Raw genomic sequence first — 12,752 nt, forward strand, 5'->3', positions numbered from 1 at the left:
TCTCAAACCAAACAAACACGGATAAGTCTTATCCACCATTTCAGTAATCCACCAGTTTGTTTGCTTTTGCCGACAGAACAGTGGAATCTAATGCTGCCTTTATGAGCTGTGGGGGAAAAAAGCCTTTCCGGTTGTGAATTGGACACGAAGAGTGCGTTGTGTTCAAGGGCACAAAGTGAAACATGGAAAAACAGAATAGAGAACGATAAAGTCAATTAACGCGATAGAAGAATGCTAATATAAATTACAGACGACTGACCAACTACGTCTTAGCGTCGGCTTTGATATAGAGATGACGTCAAAATTTATCAGCTAAATGGTATATAAACATGTATTCCTGCTGGATCTGGATCTGCAGGGGTTTTTTGGGCACGTACATGATTAAATAAGACAACAGACACAAATCAGGCAGTATCTACAGGCTATTTCTTTAAAGGAATAGGCCACCGTTTTTACATACTGAGTTCTTACCTTAGCTTTGACGAGTTCTTTAGGACCTGTCTGATCTTCACCCGTGCCTTCAGTCACGTAAACACAGCACAGACGGCGTTAGCATTTAGCCTCTCCCTCTCTCCTCTATAGCTCCAAAACAGGTCAAGATAGAAGCTACCAAGCTCTTCCACGTTTTCCCTATTTAAATATGGTTACGTGAAGTGTTACACTACAAAGTATAATTACACAAAATTAAACAATGTGGATTTTCTAAGCGGATAAAAGGGGGAACTATATTGTAAGGTGGAATAATACCAGGAGTAGTTCGAAATCTGCGCAGTAATCTTCACTTTACTGTGCAGTAATCTTCACTTTACTGCGCAGTAATCTTCACTTTACTGTGCGGATGCCAAATTACTCCTGGTATTATTACACCTTACAATATAGTTCCCCCTTTTATCCGCTTAGAAAATCCACATTGTTTAATTTTGTGTAATTATACTTTGTAGTGTAACACTTCACGTAACCATATTTAAATAGGGAAAACGTGGAAGAGCTTGGTAGCTTCTATCTTGACCTGTTTTGGGGCTATAGTGGAGAGAGGGAGAGGCTAAATGCTAACGCCGTCTGCGCTGTGTTTACGTGACTGAAGGCACGGGTGAAGATCAGACAGGTCCTAAAGAACTCGTCAAAGCTAAAGTAAGAACATATCTCTGTATGTAAAAACGGTGGCCTATTCCTTTAAAGCCAAGAGGATTGATTTGCTATAATAATATTAGTTTGATCATCATTGACTGTGGACATCTGCACAGTTTTGCGCAGACTCATATCACAATTGCGGCACTAATAATACGCACAGTTTCTAATAGTAAATCAGGTTGCTAATTTTAAGTACTACTCGCAATTTAGCACCTGGCTCAGTAAATGACCCCCAGGCAGTAGTAGCAACATCAGTCAGAAACCCCTCATTTAGATCTTGTGCCTCCAACAGTGTTCACAGCTTGGGGAGGAGAGTGATTCAGTGGGCGTTCGCTTGAGCGAGCACTTACGATGCAGTATTTTGTTTTCCTCCATGGTAAACAGAGGCAATAATACAAAATAAGGTCGGTCAGAACTGTACAGTAAAAAAACAAAAACAAAAAAACAAACACAGAGCGGTATCGGGCTGCAGTGCTATAGCGTGCCATCCCTGAAGTGTGAAGCAGCAGCGCAGATGGCCGCACCGCCAGGGCCCAATGTGACAAACAGGTGAAATGTGTGAAGATATGCACCGCTTTTATGTGCGAGCTGGAGACACTGCAGGCAAAATACTGTTTTTTCATCATCGGCTTATGAACTGTACTGCACAGTAAGCTGTTGACTTATTCCTCTATAGAGTTATATGGAAACATTCAAAGGCTGTTTTCTCACAATGCGCTTTTCTCGTAGTCTAGGGACGACATTTAAAATAGCACAGGCAACACATTTTTTTTTCAGTTTTGTACTTCACAATAATTTCACGTTTTGCTTTCAAAGGGATTGGTGATCTCATCCTAAACATGATTTATTAAGAGACATTTTTACACTATGTTTCCTCTGTAATAGCTGTTGTTTAAAGACTTAAAGAGGGGGTGTTATGCTTTTTTCACTCACATAGCACCAGTCTATATTACACTACAATGATGACCAAACCTTCTGTTGGTCTGTAAATGCAGTAAATTAGAATAACTGCCTTGTATAAAATTGCTCTCTCAAAATGGCTGTAGTGAATGTCTTGAAATAGGCCTCTGTCTCTTTAAGAACCTCTGACCCTTTCCGACACGCCCCCTCCACACGCTGTCTGTGGCATCAGTGGGGAGGGGGTTCTGCTGAGGAGCAGTGGTTGGTTACTCGGCTGGTGACGAAAGCTCGGAGGCGTCTCCAGGAGGTGGGGGCGTTCCTAGGAGGACTCAGGCAAACCTATCCCTAAAATGGCCGCCATCAGAGTTTTTACAGATTACTCAAAAATACGTGAATGTGCCAAGGCAACACTTCAGGCATGTTTTTAATGAGGGAATGACATAATAACATGATGTAAAGCTTGAAAAAGTCGATTTTGCAAAATACCCCCCCTTTAACATAATATGAAAAATCCTTTAAACTGGTATGTCAACAAAAACAGTGGCTTTATCCATAAAGAAATAGAAAACTTACAATACTTAAAAAAATTAAAAAATACATTGATGTGGGTAATCACTGATTCACATTGGGGCTGCGTAACATATCAAAATGTGTTCAGGTTTTGTATTTTTCATTCATTATTGATGCTTGTTTTGACACAATTTAATGACAGTGTTTGTTTCTATCAAATGAATGGAATTGTGCTGAACTGGCTTCGTCTCTCTCTTCTCTCTCATACTGTATTATGTAGCTTGGTAGAAACTTCAAAATGCCACAATGCTCAACAATCATTTATTGTGTAAAATTCAGAAGATGTTTGTTGAGGTTGAAACCTTGAGTTTTGGTGTTGTGCTTTTTAAATTGTTGCAGTCCCTTGAAATGTGTGATTTGACAGCCATAGTGTGCAGCTCTACTCTAATCCAGAATAAAAAAAATAATGAAGGACAGACCGAGACTTACCCATCACATACTTCACGTATTATTGAGGACAGCGCTCTTTTCTGAAAAAGAGAAGTGAGAATATGTTGAATTAAAATACCTGTTGCACGTTATTGAATATGAGGCACCACAGAGGTGATATTGCTCACATTGATACACAATTATATGACAAAAAGAAAGTGGTTGCAACAGCAGAAGTGGTAGCGTCACGAGCCACTCCATTGGTTCTAGACCTTGATGTGTGTGATTGAAAAGTGCCATCACTTTACACCAGAGTTCTTTTGTGCTGACAGAGATGTCCCACAAATGCCTGCTTTTACAACATACTGAAGGCTAAAACTCTAACTTCATTACACTTACTGCTAGGAAAAACAAAAAATCAGGCATGGGGTTTTAAAGAATCTTCAGTGTGATTTTTTACATATTTTTCGACAACTGAAAATTGTACGGCCGCAGTAATTTCTGACTGCTCAAATTGTTTCCGACAAATTTCGAGCTGCAGCCTAGATACAGACGACGTCATACAATGGGGCGTGGCCTAACCGAGGGGAATGAAACCTCTCGTGGGAATCAACATTTTTCACTCTTTTGAACCATTTTCTGACTATAGATACATTTATCACACACAAATAAAATCAAGCCAAATGGGTCCAAATGGATGTTTTTATTCCCAGCAAATTGTTCAGTAGAAGCGAAAAATGGCACTAGTTGCTAATGTTAGCATATGCAGCATGAAGCTAACGTTACTTCACGGTTAGCATTGTCCGTTTCTTCTATATGTATGGGCTGTTGAACCACTTTGCTCCTCTCCATAACTCTGATCTTTACTCAGTAAAGACATATATTCTTAATTCAGCTTTCATTAAAGGAATAGGCCACCGTTTTTACATACTGAGATATGTTCTTACCTTAGCTTTGACGAGTTCTTTAGGACCTGTCTGATCTTCACCCGTGCCTTCAGTCACGTAAACACAGCGCAGACGGCGTTAGCATTTAGCCTCTCCCCCTCTCCTCTATAGCTCCAAAACAGGTCAAGATAGGAGCTACCAAGCTCTTCCACGTTTTCCCTATTTAAATATGGTTACGTGAAGTGTTACACTACTAAGTATAATTACACAAAATTAAACAATGTGGATTTTCTAAGCGGATAAAAGAGGGAACTATATTGTAAGGCGTAATAATACCAGGAGTAGTTCGAAATCCACGCAGTAATCTTCACTTTACTGTGCAGATGCCAAACTACTCCTGGTATTACTACGCCTTACATTATAGTCCCCCCTTTTATCCGCTTAGAAAATCCACATTGTTTAATTTTGTGTAATTAAACTTTGTAGTGTAACACTTCACGTAATCATATTTAAATAGGGAAAACGTGGAAGAGCTTGGTAGCTTCTATCTTGACCTGTTTTGGAGCTATAGAGGAGAGGGGGAGAGGCTAAATGCTAACGCCGTCTGCGCTGTGTTTACGTGACTGAAGGCACGGGTGAAGATCAGACAGGTCCTAAAGAACTCGTCAAAGCTAAGGTAAGAACATATCTCAGTATGTAGAAACGGTGGCCTATTCCTTTAAAGAAATGGGAGAAAGTTAATTTCCCCCCTTCTGGCTGCTTCAAACCTGACCGTATATGGACTTTTCCAAAGATACTGTCTGTATCTATACACCTATGTATCACATGTGAATCCTTTTTCCTCTCCATTCTGTGGATTGGTTTGAACTTCATCCACCGCATATAGATTTTCTTTTTTTTTGTTACATAACGTCTTCTTGCAATAATGCAGTATTTACCAACCTGATCCAACTCAATGAGCTGAGCATTCGCACCGGGCCACTCAATAGCCACCTTCACAATGTCTGATGGAGGCGGCATGGCTGTGCTCACTCCTGCCCTGCAAAACAGATCAGATGAGTGTACAGAACACAGTGGGTACAGTGAGTTTTCAGGCCTCTTAATATTCCTTCTGTCATTATGTAGCAGCGAGTGCGGCATGAAATCACACGCATTATTTAATCAGGTGTATTTACTATCAACCTAGCATTCTGTTTTCAGTGTCAGACCTGAGCATAAATCAAAAGAATAAACGCAGGCGTGTGAATACTTCCTGAACCCACTTTCACATGAACGCAGTATCGCACAAATGGTAAAGCAGAAATCCTACCTGACTCGGTGTTCACAAATGGGGTCAGTCACGCTGCTCCTCTCCTCGGCACAAACCAATATGTCGGCTCCCCTGTCAACACAAGACACACTCTATTACACTTCTGGACATTCCTAACCTTTGCTATTTCATGATACGAGTCTTGAAATACAGGCAAACATGTTCGAAAAGGAAGAGAAAAAGTCAGTTTAGGTAATGTGGCCCTCGAACATCATGTGCGCTGTATCACGCTGCCTCCGTGGATCAGGACCACCCACACCCTTATGCTGCTGGCCCGGAACATTTGTGCAACGCTCGGCCAAGTATCCACTGCATGAGTTTGCGTCGGCTTATGGCAGGTTTATTCAAATTTATGACGCGGCGGAAGAAAGAAGATGTTTCTGTTCTCTTTGTTTGCGAAGGGAGAGGATAGAGTTTGGGAACGAATGTCATGTCAAACAGTACGGCCAGTAAAATGGTTTAAAAAATAAATAAATAGTCGAGAGAACCCTGAGTACAAAATGATTCAATAAATATCGCCTGACCTGTAAAGCCACAACTCCACTTTTGGCAAATACACGAGCGCAGAGCGGTTTGAAACATTAATCTATCTCTGCACGTTTAGCTCCATAGGCAGAGTGCCGGGCTCCCAACCACGAGACTGTGAGATTGATCCCAACCCTGACTTTATTTGGGGGGAAGGGGGGGCTTTGAGCAATTTAGTTCATACTATGCCGCTATTTCAACACTTGCTATCATTTGATTAACATTAGCCTTTAGCTTCAATCTAAACACCGACATTCATAAACTCCTCCGGTTCTTGTGACTCAGTGTTTGTTTAAAAGAATGACTCATGAATATGTGACATGATCATTTTAAAGGGTACCTTTAAGTCTTTGGAATATTATTTTAACTGATCTATCAGCTCTCAAACCGCTTAAAGGAGTAGGCCACCGTTTTTACATACTGAGATATTTTCTTACCTTAGCTTTGACGAGTTCTTTAGGACCTGTCTGATCTTCACCCGTGCCTTCAGTCACGTAAACACAGCGCAGACGGCGTTAGCATTTAGCCTCTCCCCCTCTCCTCTATAGCTCCAAAACAGGTCAAGATAGAAGCTACCAAGCTCTTCCACGTTTTCCCTATTTAAATATGGTTACGTGAAGTGTTCCACTACAAAGTATAATTACACAAAATTAAACAATGTGGATTTTCTAAGCGGATAAAAGGGGGGACTATATTGTAAGGCGTAATAATACCAGGAGTAGTTCGAAATCTGCGCAGTGATCTTCACTTTACTGTGCGGATGCCAAATTACTCCTGGTATTATTACACCTTACAATATAGTTCCCCCTTTTATCCGCTTAGAAAATCCACATTGTTTAATTTTGTGTAATTATACTTTGTAGTGGAACACTTCACGTAACCATATTTAAATAGGGAAAACGTGGAAGAGCTTGGTAGCTTCTATCTTCTATCTTCTATCTATCAGTTTTGGAGCTATAGAGGAGAGAGGGAGAGGCTAAATGCTAACGCCGTCTGTGCTGTGTTTACGTGACTGAAGGCACGGGGGAAGATCAGACAGGTCCTAAAGAACTCGTCAAAGCTAAGGTAAGAACACATCTCAGTATGTAAAAACGGTGGCCTATTCCTTTAATAAACTTGAAGCCCCTCGGCTCTAAAGAGGTTGGTGTAAAGAGTATGCACTTACACCTTTTAGATAAACTAAAATGAAGTAAGAGCACTGTTGGCTTGTGCTTCCGTGCGGTCGCTGTAAGATCATCTGGGAGGATTTGTGCATATTTGATGTTTTGGTGGGCGTGATGGTCTGTTTATTTATTTGCCCTAAAAATTCTAACCAGGAAAGTTTCTCTGAGATTATCAGAATCTAATTTCCAGTCCCCAGAGGGAAACCCGTAGTACATTTTATTGGTAGAGCACCCAAGGGAAACCTATGCAGATATGCGGAGAACATGCAAACTCCATACAGAACGTCCAGCCCAGGGATTTAAACAAGAAAATACATTTTTAAAAATCAGCTAAAAATATTATCGGTCGACCTCTACCAGGAACAGGCCTATAGGGGAAGCCCAGAGAAGAGATTGCGGAAGATGTGACTTAGTAAAAGATCGCATGAAGTCAGTTGGTGTGAGAGCAGGAGATGCGGAGGAGAGGCAAAGATAGAGCACGGCGTGGCAGAAATGCTCAAATCCAGTGGAAAAGTAAAGAGTTATGTGTTTTAATTCACCCACCATCTGCTTAACTTACAGCGCACCACCTCCACATCTCAGAGCATTAAAACAGCAGTCTCTAATCCTGCCTTCACTGCTACGTGATACAACAGATTCTATCTAATTTCGGACATTTCATGAATATGTTTTCATCTGTTCAATTACAAAAGGTAATCTATAGTTGCTAAAGTAATTTTAATTTAAATTAAAGTGGAGAAAAGAGCTGTGGAACAAGCTGCTGCCGGGTCACTACTGGTGAATAAGTCCAAATGTTTTTATGTGAACATTTTAAAATCCCCATTGGTCTAGTATTATGGGATGCAACAGGTATCTTAGGTTGTTGATGATGACACAAATCTAAATGTGTTGTACATTTACCATTACATTTTTTCCAGTAAAATAGGAAGACGTTTGCATTTTGAGAAGTGTGCTTAAAGAGGGCGTATTATGCTTTTTTCAATCACATAGCACCAGCCTATAGCTCACTACAATGATGACCAAACCTTCTGTTGGTCTGTAAATGCAGTAAATTAGAATAACTGCCTTGTATAAAATTGCTCTCTCAAAATGGCTGTAGAGAATGTCTTGAAATAGGCCTCTGTCTCTTTAAGAACCTCTGAGCCTTTCCGACACGCCCCCTCCACACGCTGTCTGTGGCATCAGTGGGGAGGGGCTTCTGCTTAGGAACAGTGATTGGTTACTCGGCTGGTGACGAAAGCTCGGAGGCGTCTCCAGGAGGTGGGGGCGTTCCGAGGAGGACTCGGGCAAACCTATCCCTAAAATGGCCGCCATCAGAGTTTTTCCGGATTACTCAAAAATACGTGAATGTGCCAAGGCAACACTTCAGGCATGTTTTAATGAGGGAGTGACATAATAACATGATGTAAAGCTTGAAAAAGTCCATTTTGCATAACACCCCCCCTTTAAAATTGAAGGTTTTCAGGTTTTTTCCTCTTTATTTCAACTCAGTTTGCTCAATGGATAGTTGGCGTAGTTTTACACCAGTGAAGTAAATATTGTATTAACAAATATCCTTTGTGTCTTAAATGTGTTGTTCTTGAATCACATCTTTGCTGCTATGTTTTGGTGAAAGGTGCACTTTAACTGTCAGACGCCTTCAGTGCAAAATGCAAAATGGAACTTGAATGTTCATATAAGCCTTTTTGGTGCAAAATAAATAAATGTAGAAGGGCACTGGGGTGGAACATTATTCATTTAAATGTGTGCTGGTCTGCTGAGCTCGGTTTTGTGCGCCTTGAGTCGAAACGAACACCTTTTTGTCGGATTTGAGTTTTTCTCCCCCCTTTTTGAAGCTGATGGCGCTGAGCTGCTGGTAACGTAGCAACAGCTGCTAAGAAACTACAGCTTCAAAGAAACCACACATGTTTTAACTTCAGTTATTGCAAAACAGTGGCGTCAAATAAACCCTCCTTTAATAGCGAAATGTACTTTTATTATACATTTTATCAAACGCGTTCTTTTGAGTGCGTATTTTTTATTGGTAATAAAATATAATCGTCTGTTTTGTGCCAAAGTTTTCCAAAAGGCTAACGCTGTTCCGGCCGCTAGCGTCAGATGAACGCAGCGGGGCGCCATTTGGTCACATTGGAGAAGATTTCTCCCAATAAAAAACAAAAAGGTCATCTGTTTTCTGTTTTATGACATGTATTTGGTCTCAGACATCTGATTTGATTTCTAACTATTTGTTTAAATCGCTTCACTTACACGTATAACGTTAACGCAACAGTTTGGTCTGCGAGCCTGTCCGACAGAGCCAGGAGCTCACATAACTTTGCATGATCAAACCTCCCCTCTGACAACTCCGTTATCTCTTTACCAAAAACACTGATTTGCTCCATGGCCCACTGTGATGTAAGTTTTAGAGCAGACAGCACCCCCAGGCCTCGCTCGTAGGCTCTGGCTCGGAGACTGGGGCTCTCGGAAGAGGGGCTCGGGCTGCAGCCGTATCGCCTCAATGTGAGCCTTGTGCTCGGATGAATCACTGCCTATATGTCCGTAATGACAGCGATATGATCGACACGGCGCACAGCAGCGGCGATGCCTCCAGCTTTTGCCAGTGAAGAAAACGGACATGCAGTAGCTCGGACTCTTTTCCCTTGAGATATTTCTCGAAAGACGGCTATTGTTATTCATCCAGAGCCAGCGTCTCCTCCACCATTACCGCGGAACGCAGCCGTCTCCAGCCGTCTGTCCTCGGGATATGGATCCCGCTGCCTCCTCCTCTCCGAGCACCGTGTGTGGGTGAACGGGAGACCAGTGAAGCGGTGATAACAATCTGAATCCGGTACTTACCCTGGAGCTGGGCCATCGATGATGCTCTCGGATCCCTCTCTCCGATGAGGAGTAGTTTTGGAAAAGGACACCGGAATCCACGCCTTGTAGGCGGGACACTGCTAATGTCAGACAGCACTGGTGGGCCTTGGCGCCCAGTCTCCCAAACTCAAACCATACAGTTTTAGCTCTAGTGATGGAGGAAGTCACTCCTCTCTGGCGAAGAAACATTCATTTCTTTCATAAATTCTCCATCGATCCTCATTTTGGCCTCAGCCACAGGTGGTTGCACAGGACAAAGTCAAACATCAGCTCAAGTATTGGCCTGATACTGATAACAGAATTATTCGTGTTGAACCATTGTGTTGAACAGTGCAGGGGGCCCCATAACAGCAGACCCCTTCACTGTAAAATATGATGAGCATTTAAAATCATTTCAAGTGCAAAACATTTAAAATCTGGTTATGGTTGATGAATATTTACTTTGACTCTGTATTTTGATATTTGGCTCCATTAACTTAATTTAGCTAAAACATAGTTTTAGAATAAAAGTTACAAAAATAGATATTATCCTGAAATCTGTGGGACCCCACCTCCTTGTCTTGCAAGTTGCAACCCCTCCAGAGAGTCCCAAACCCCACTTTGGCAACCCCCGACTTGGTCCCATGATGATCCTTATGCAAAAGGATCATCATGGGACCGGTTACTTTAGTTAATTTATTTTCTTCGGTCATTATGAACATTTAAATCACATGTCACATGTTTTCCAAAGATCTTAGACATTATACAATAAGAAACCACATACATGAAGAATTTAATCTAAATGATGCCTGACCAAAAGGGGTTTAGGCTGAAGCCAAGACTTATTCTGCCTAAACCCCTTTTACAACTGTGACTCTGTCCAAAGAGACACATTATACACTTTCTCTAATACCAACGATGGAAACACTTAAGCACAAAACTTAAACTTCAACAATCAGAAATGATGCTATGTTTCCTCGATCGACTTCTCTTCTAATGGTCTTCATTCAAGTGTTCTATACTTCTCTATCATGTTTAACTTATACATTTTCTTAAATACTTTAATAGTTTTGGAGCCCTTAAGTTGAATAGATAAACCGTTCCATAGATCAACGCCTTTGATAAACACCTCCTCTTAGTATTACTGTGCGCCATAGGTTTCTGTAGAAGATCAGTTCCTCTGAGGTTGTATCTAGATTCTCTAGTTTGAAACATCTCCTGTAAACACTGAGGGAGCCTGAGATTGTGACTTTAGGCTCCTTTTATGAGAGTTCCTGTATTTGTGTTCCATGTGTGATTTAGCAGCACTTATAGGTTACTTCAGGCTAATGGGAAACTGTACAAACAATCCTCCATCTTATTATGAACATGCATGAAATAAATACCATATGTAGCAATACAGTCACAGCACAGTTTATTTTACACAATACTCAATGTGTACATAGAAGTATCCACAGCTTGTCAGTCAGCTATAGTAACACTGGGGCGTCTGCTGGTGACCGGAGCAGACAACTGTACAGTAACACACACACACACACCCGCACACACACACACCCGCACAACACACACACACACACACACACAACAGGGGTATCTGAGCACACAGCTCCACGTCACGACTCATGCTCCACATCGAAAAATAGTTTTTTTTCCCGGACAGTAAATGTGTATGTACAAAACAGACGCGACCCATCTCAGATCATGGAAGTGAAAGCTGTTTTGCTGATGCATTGGGTAACTCCGCAGACACTCCCAAAACCAGTTTATGGGAAACGCATTCTGACGTAGTTTGATCAACATTACACTGACTGGGGGTTTTGAGTGACACACACACACACACGACTCACTGCATCGATGACAAAACAAAAACAACTCAAAGACATTATTACATGGACGCATTCACAAAATCAAGGAACACATAGTGACCACCTGGCGAGCATGAACTAGGATTGTGGATCCTGTTAGACACGGACTGGCCTAATAAATGGATAACCTCTTCCCTGATGGCGCGTGTATATTCCAAGATGACAACGCAGTCTCAAATGGTTCAGGGGGCATGAGGTGTGTGGTCATAATGTTTTGCTTGATTTGGTGTAAGCATGAGATGTTCCAGGAGTGATCCATTTCACAAGATTGCAACATGTAACTTTGATCTAACGCACATTTGTGGTGTCACGACATCAAAACAAAACAAAAAAACAACAACTCTGTTCCGACTTCAGATACGCAAACTGTGGAGTAAGAGGTAGGAAATGGTCCATAAAACATTTACTATACCCATCTAAATGTCATTCTCAATGCTATCCCACTACAAGGCCCCTCGAGTGTTAGTAGTACAGCATCAAGCCTTAGAGCAAATATCGGGCGAGAAATCTTAGTATTGCAATGAGGTTTGTTTATTATATCAACTTACTTAAAGCCACATTGCGGAACATTCCGGGTCAAATGTTGCTAGGTTAAGACAGCAACTGTAAAGCTCCAAACATAGATAGATACAGACGGCATCTCTGGAGTCGCCCATATATGGTCATGTTTGAAAACAGTTAAGGGGGAAAACAATTAAGAAAAATCTCTAATTATTCAAAAACTACTTCAACAATCGCTGAATTATGAACATAGTTTTCTACTAAATAAAGATACAAAGACATGGGGAGGAGCAAAGTGGTTCAACAGCCCATAAATACATTAAAAAAACGGAGAATGCTAACATGATGCTACATGTTGGCATCGGGCTAATGCTAACGGTTAGCTAGCACTAGCTACAACTGCCGTTTTTTCACTTCTACGGAACAATCTTCTGTGAGAAAATATCCATTGGGGCCCGATTTAGGCTTGACTGTATTTGTATGTGATAAATAAGTTGATATTCCACCAGAAAATGGCTAAAAGAGTGGAAAATGGTGTTTCTCTAAAGATTCTATTTACCCCCTCGGCGAAGCCACGTCATAGAAGGGGGCGTGGCTTCGCCGAGGGGGGAAATAGAATCTTTAGGGAAACTCAATTTTTCACTCTTTTAGCCATTTTCTGGTGGAATATGAACTTATTTATCACATACAAATACAG

General features: G+C 41.3%; 1 protein-coding gene across 7 annotated transcripts in view; it reads right to left on the reverse strand.

The window, feature by feature from the left end:
• The window catches only part of LOC306982279 (engulfment and cell motility protein 2), an 85,295-nt gene that overhangs the window by 22,597 nt on the left and 49,946 nt on the right, over positions 1 to 12,752 (reverse strand). For 3 of the 7 annotated variants that reach the window (XM_079582166.1, XM_079582169.1, XM_079582170.1), the window contains exons 1-4: positions 9,690 to 9,829; positions 5,167 to 5,238; positions 4,800 to 4,896; positions 3,031 to 3,071 (exon numbers count right to left, since the gene is read on the reverse strand). The exons of 1 other annotated variant lie outside the window; for it this stretch is intronic. In XM_079582166.1, coding sequence (XP_079438292.1) covers positions 3,031 to 3,071; positions 4,800 to 4,877 — 119 coding nt within the window. In that variant the 5' untranslated portion in view covers positions 4,878 to 4,896; positions 5,167 to 5,238; positions 9,690 to 9,829. Of the gene's footprint in view, positions 1 to 3,030; positions 3,072 to 4,799; positions 4,897 to 5,166; positions 5,239 to 9,558; positions 9,600 to 9,689; positions 9,830 to 12,752 lie in introns of those variants that run through there. 3 more of the 7 variants (XM_079582168.1, XM_079582167.1, XM_079582171.1) reach the window with 3 other exon arrangements.

This window comes from Gobius niger, assembly GCF_951799975.1.
Source record: "Gobius niger genome assembly, chromosome: 24".
NCBI lineage: Eukaryota > Metazoa > Chordata > Actinopteri > Gobiiformes > Gobiidae > Gobius > Gobius niger.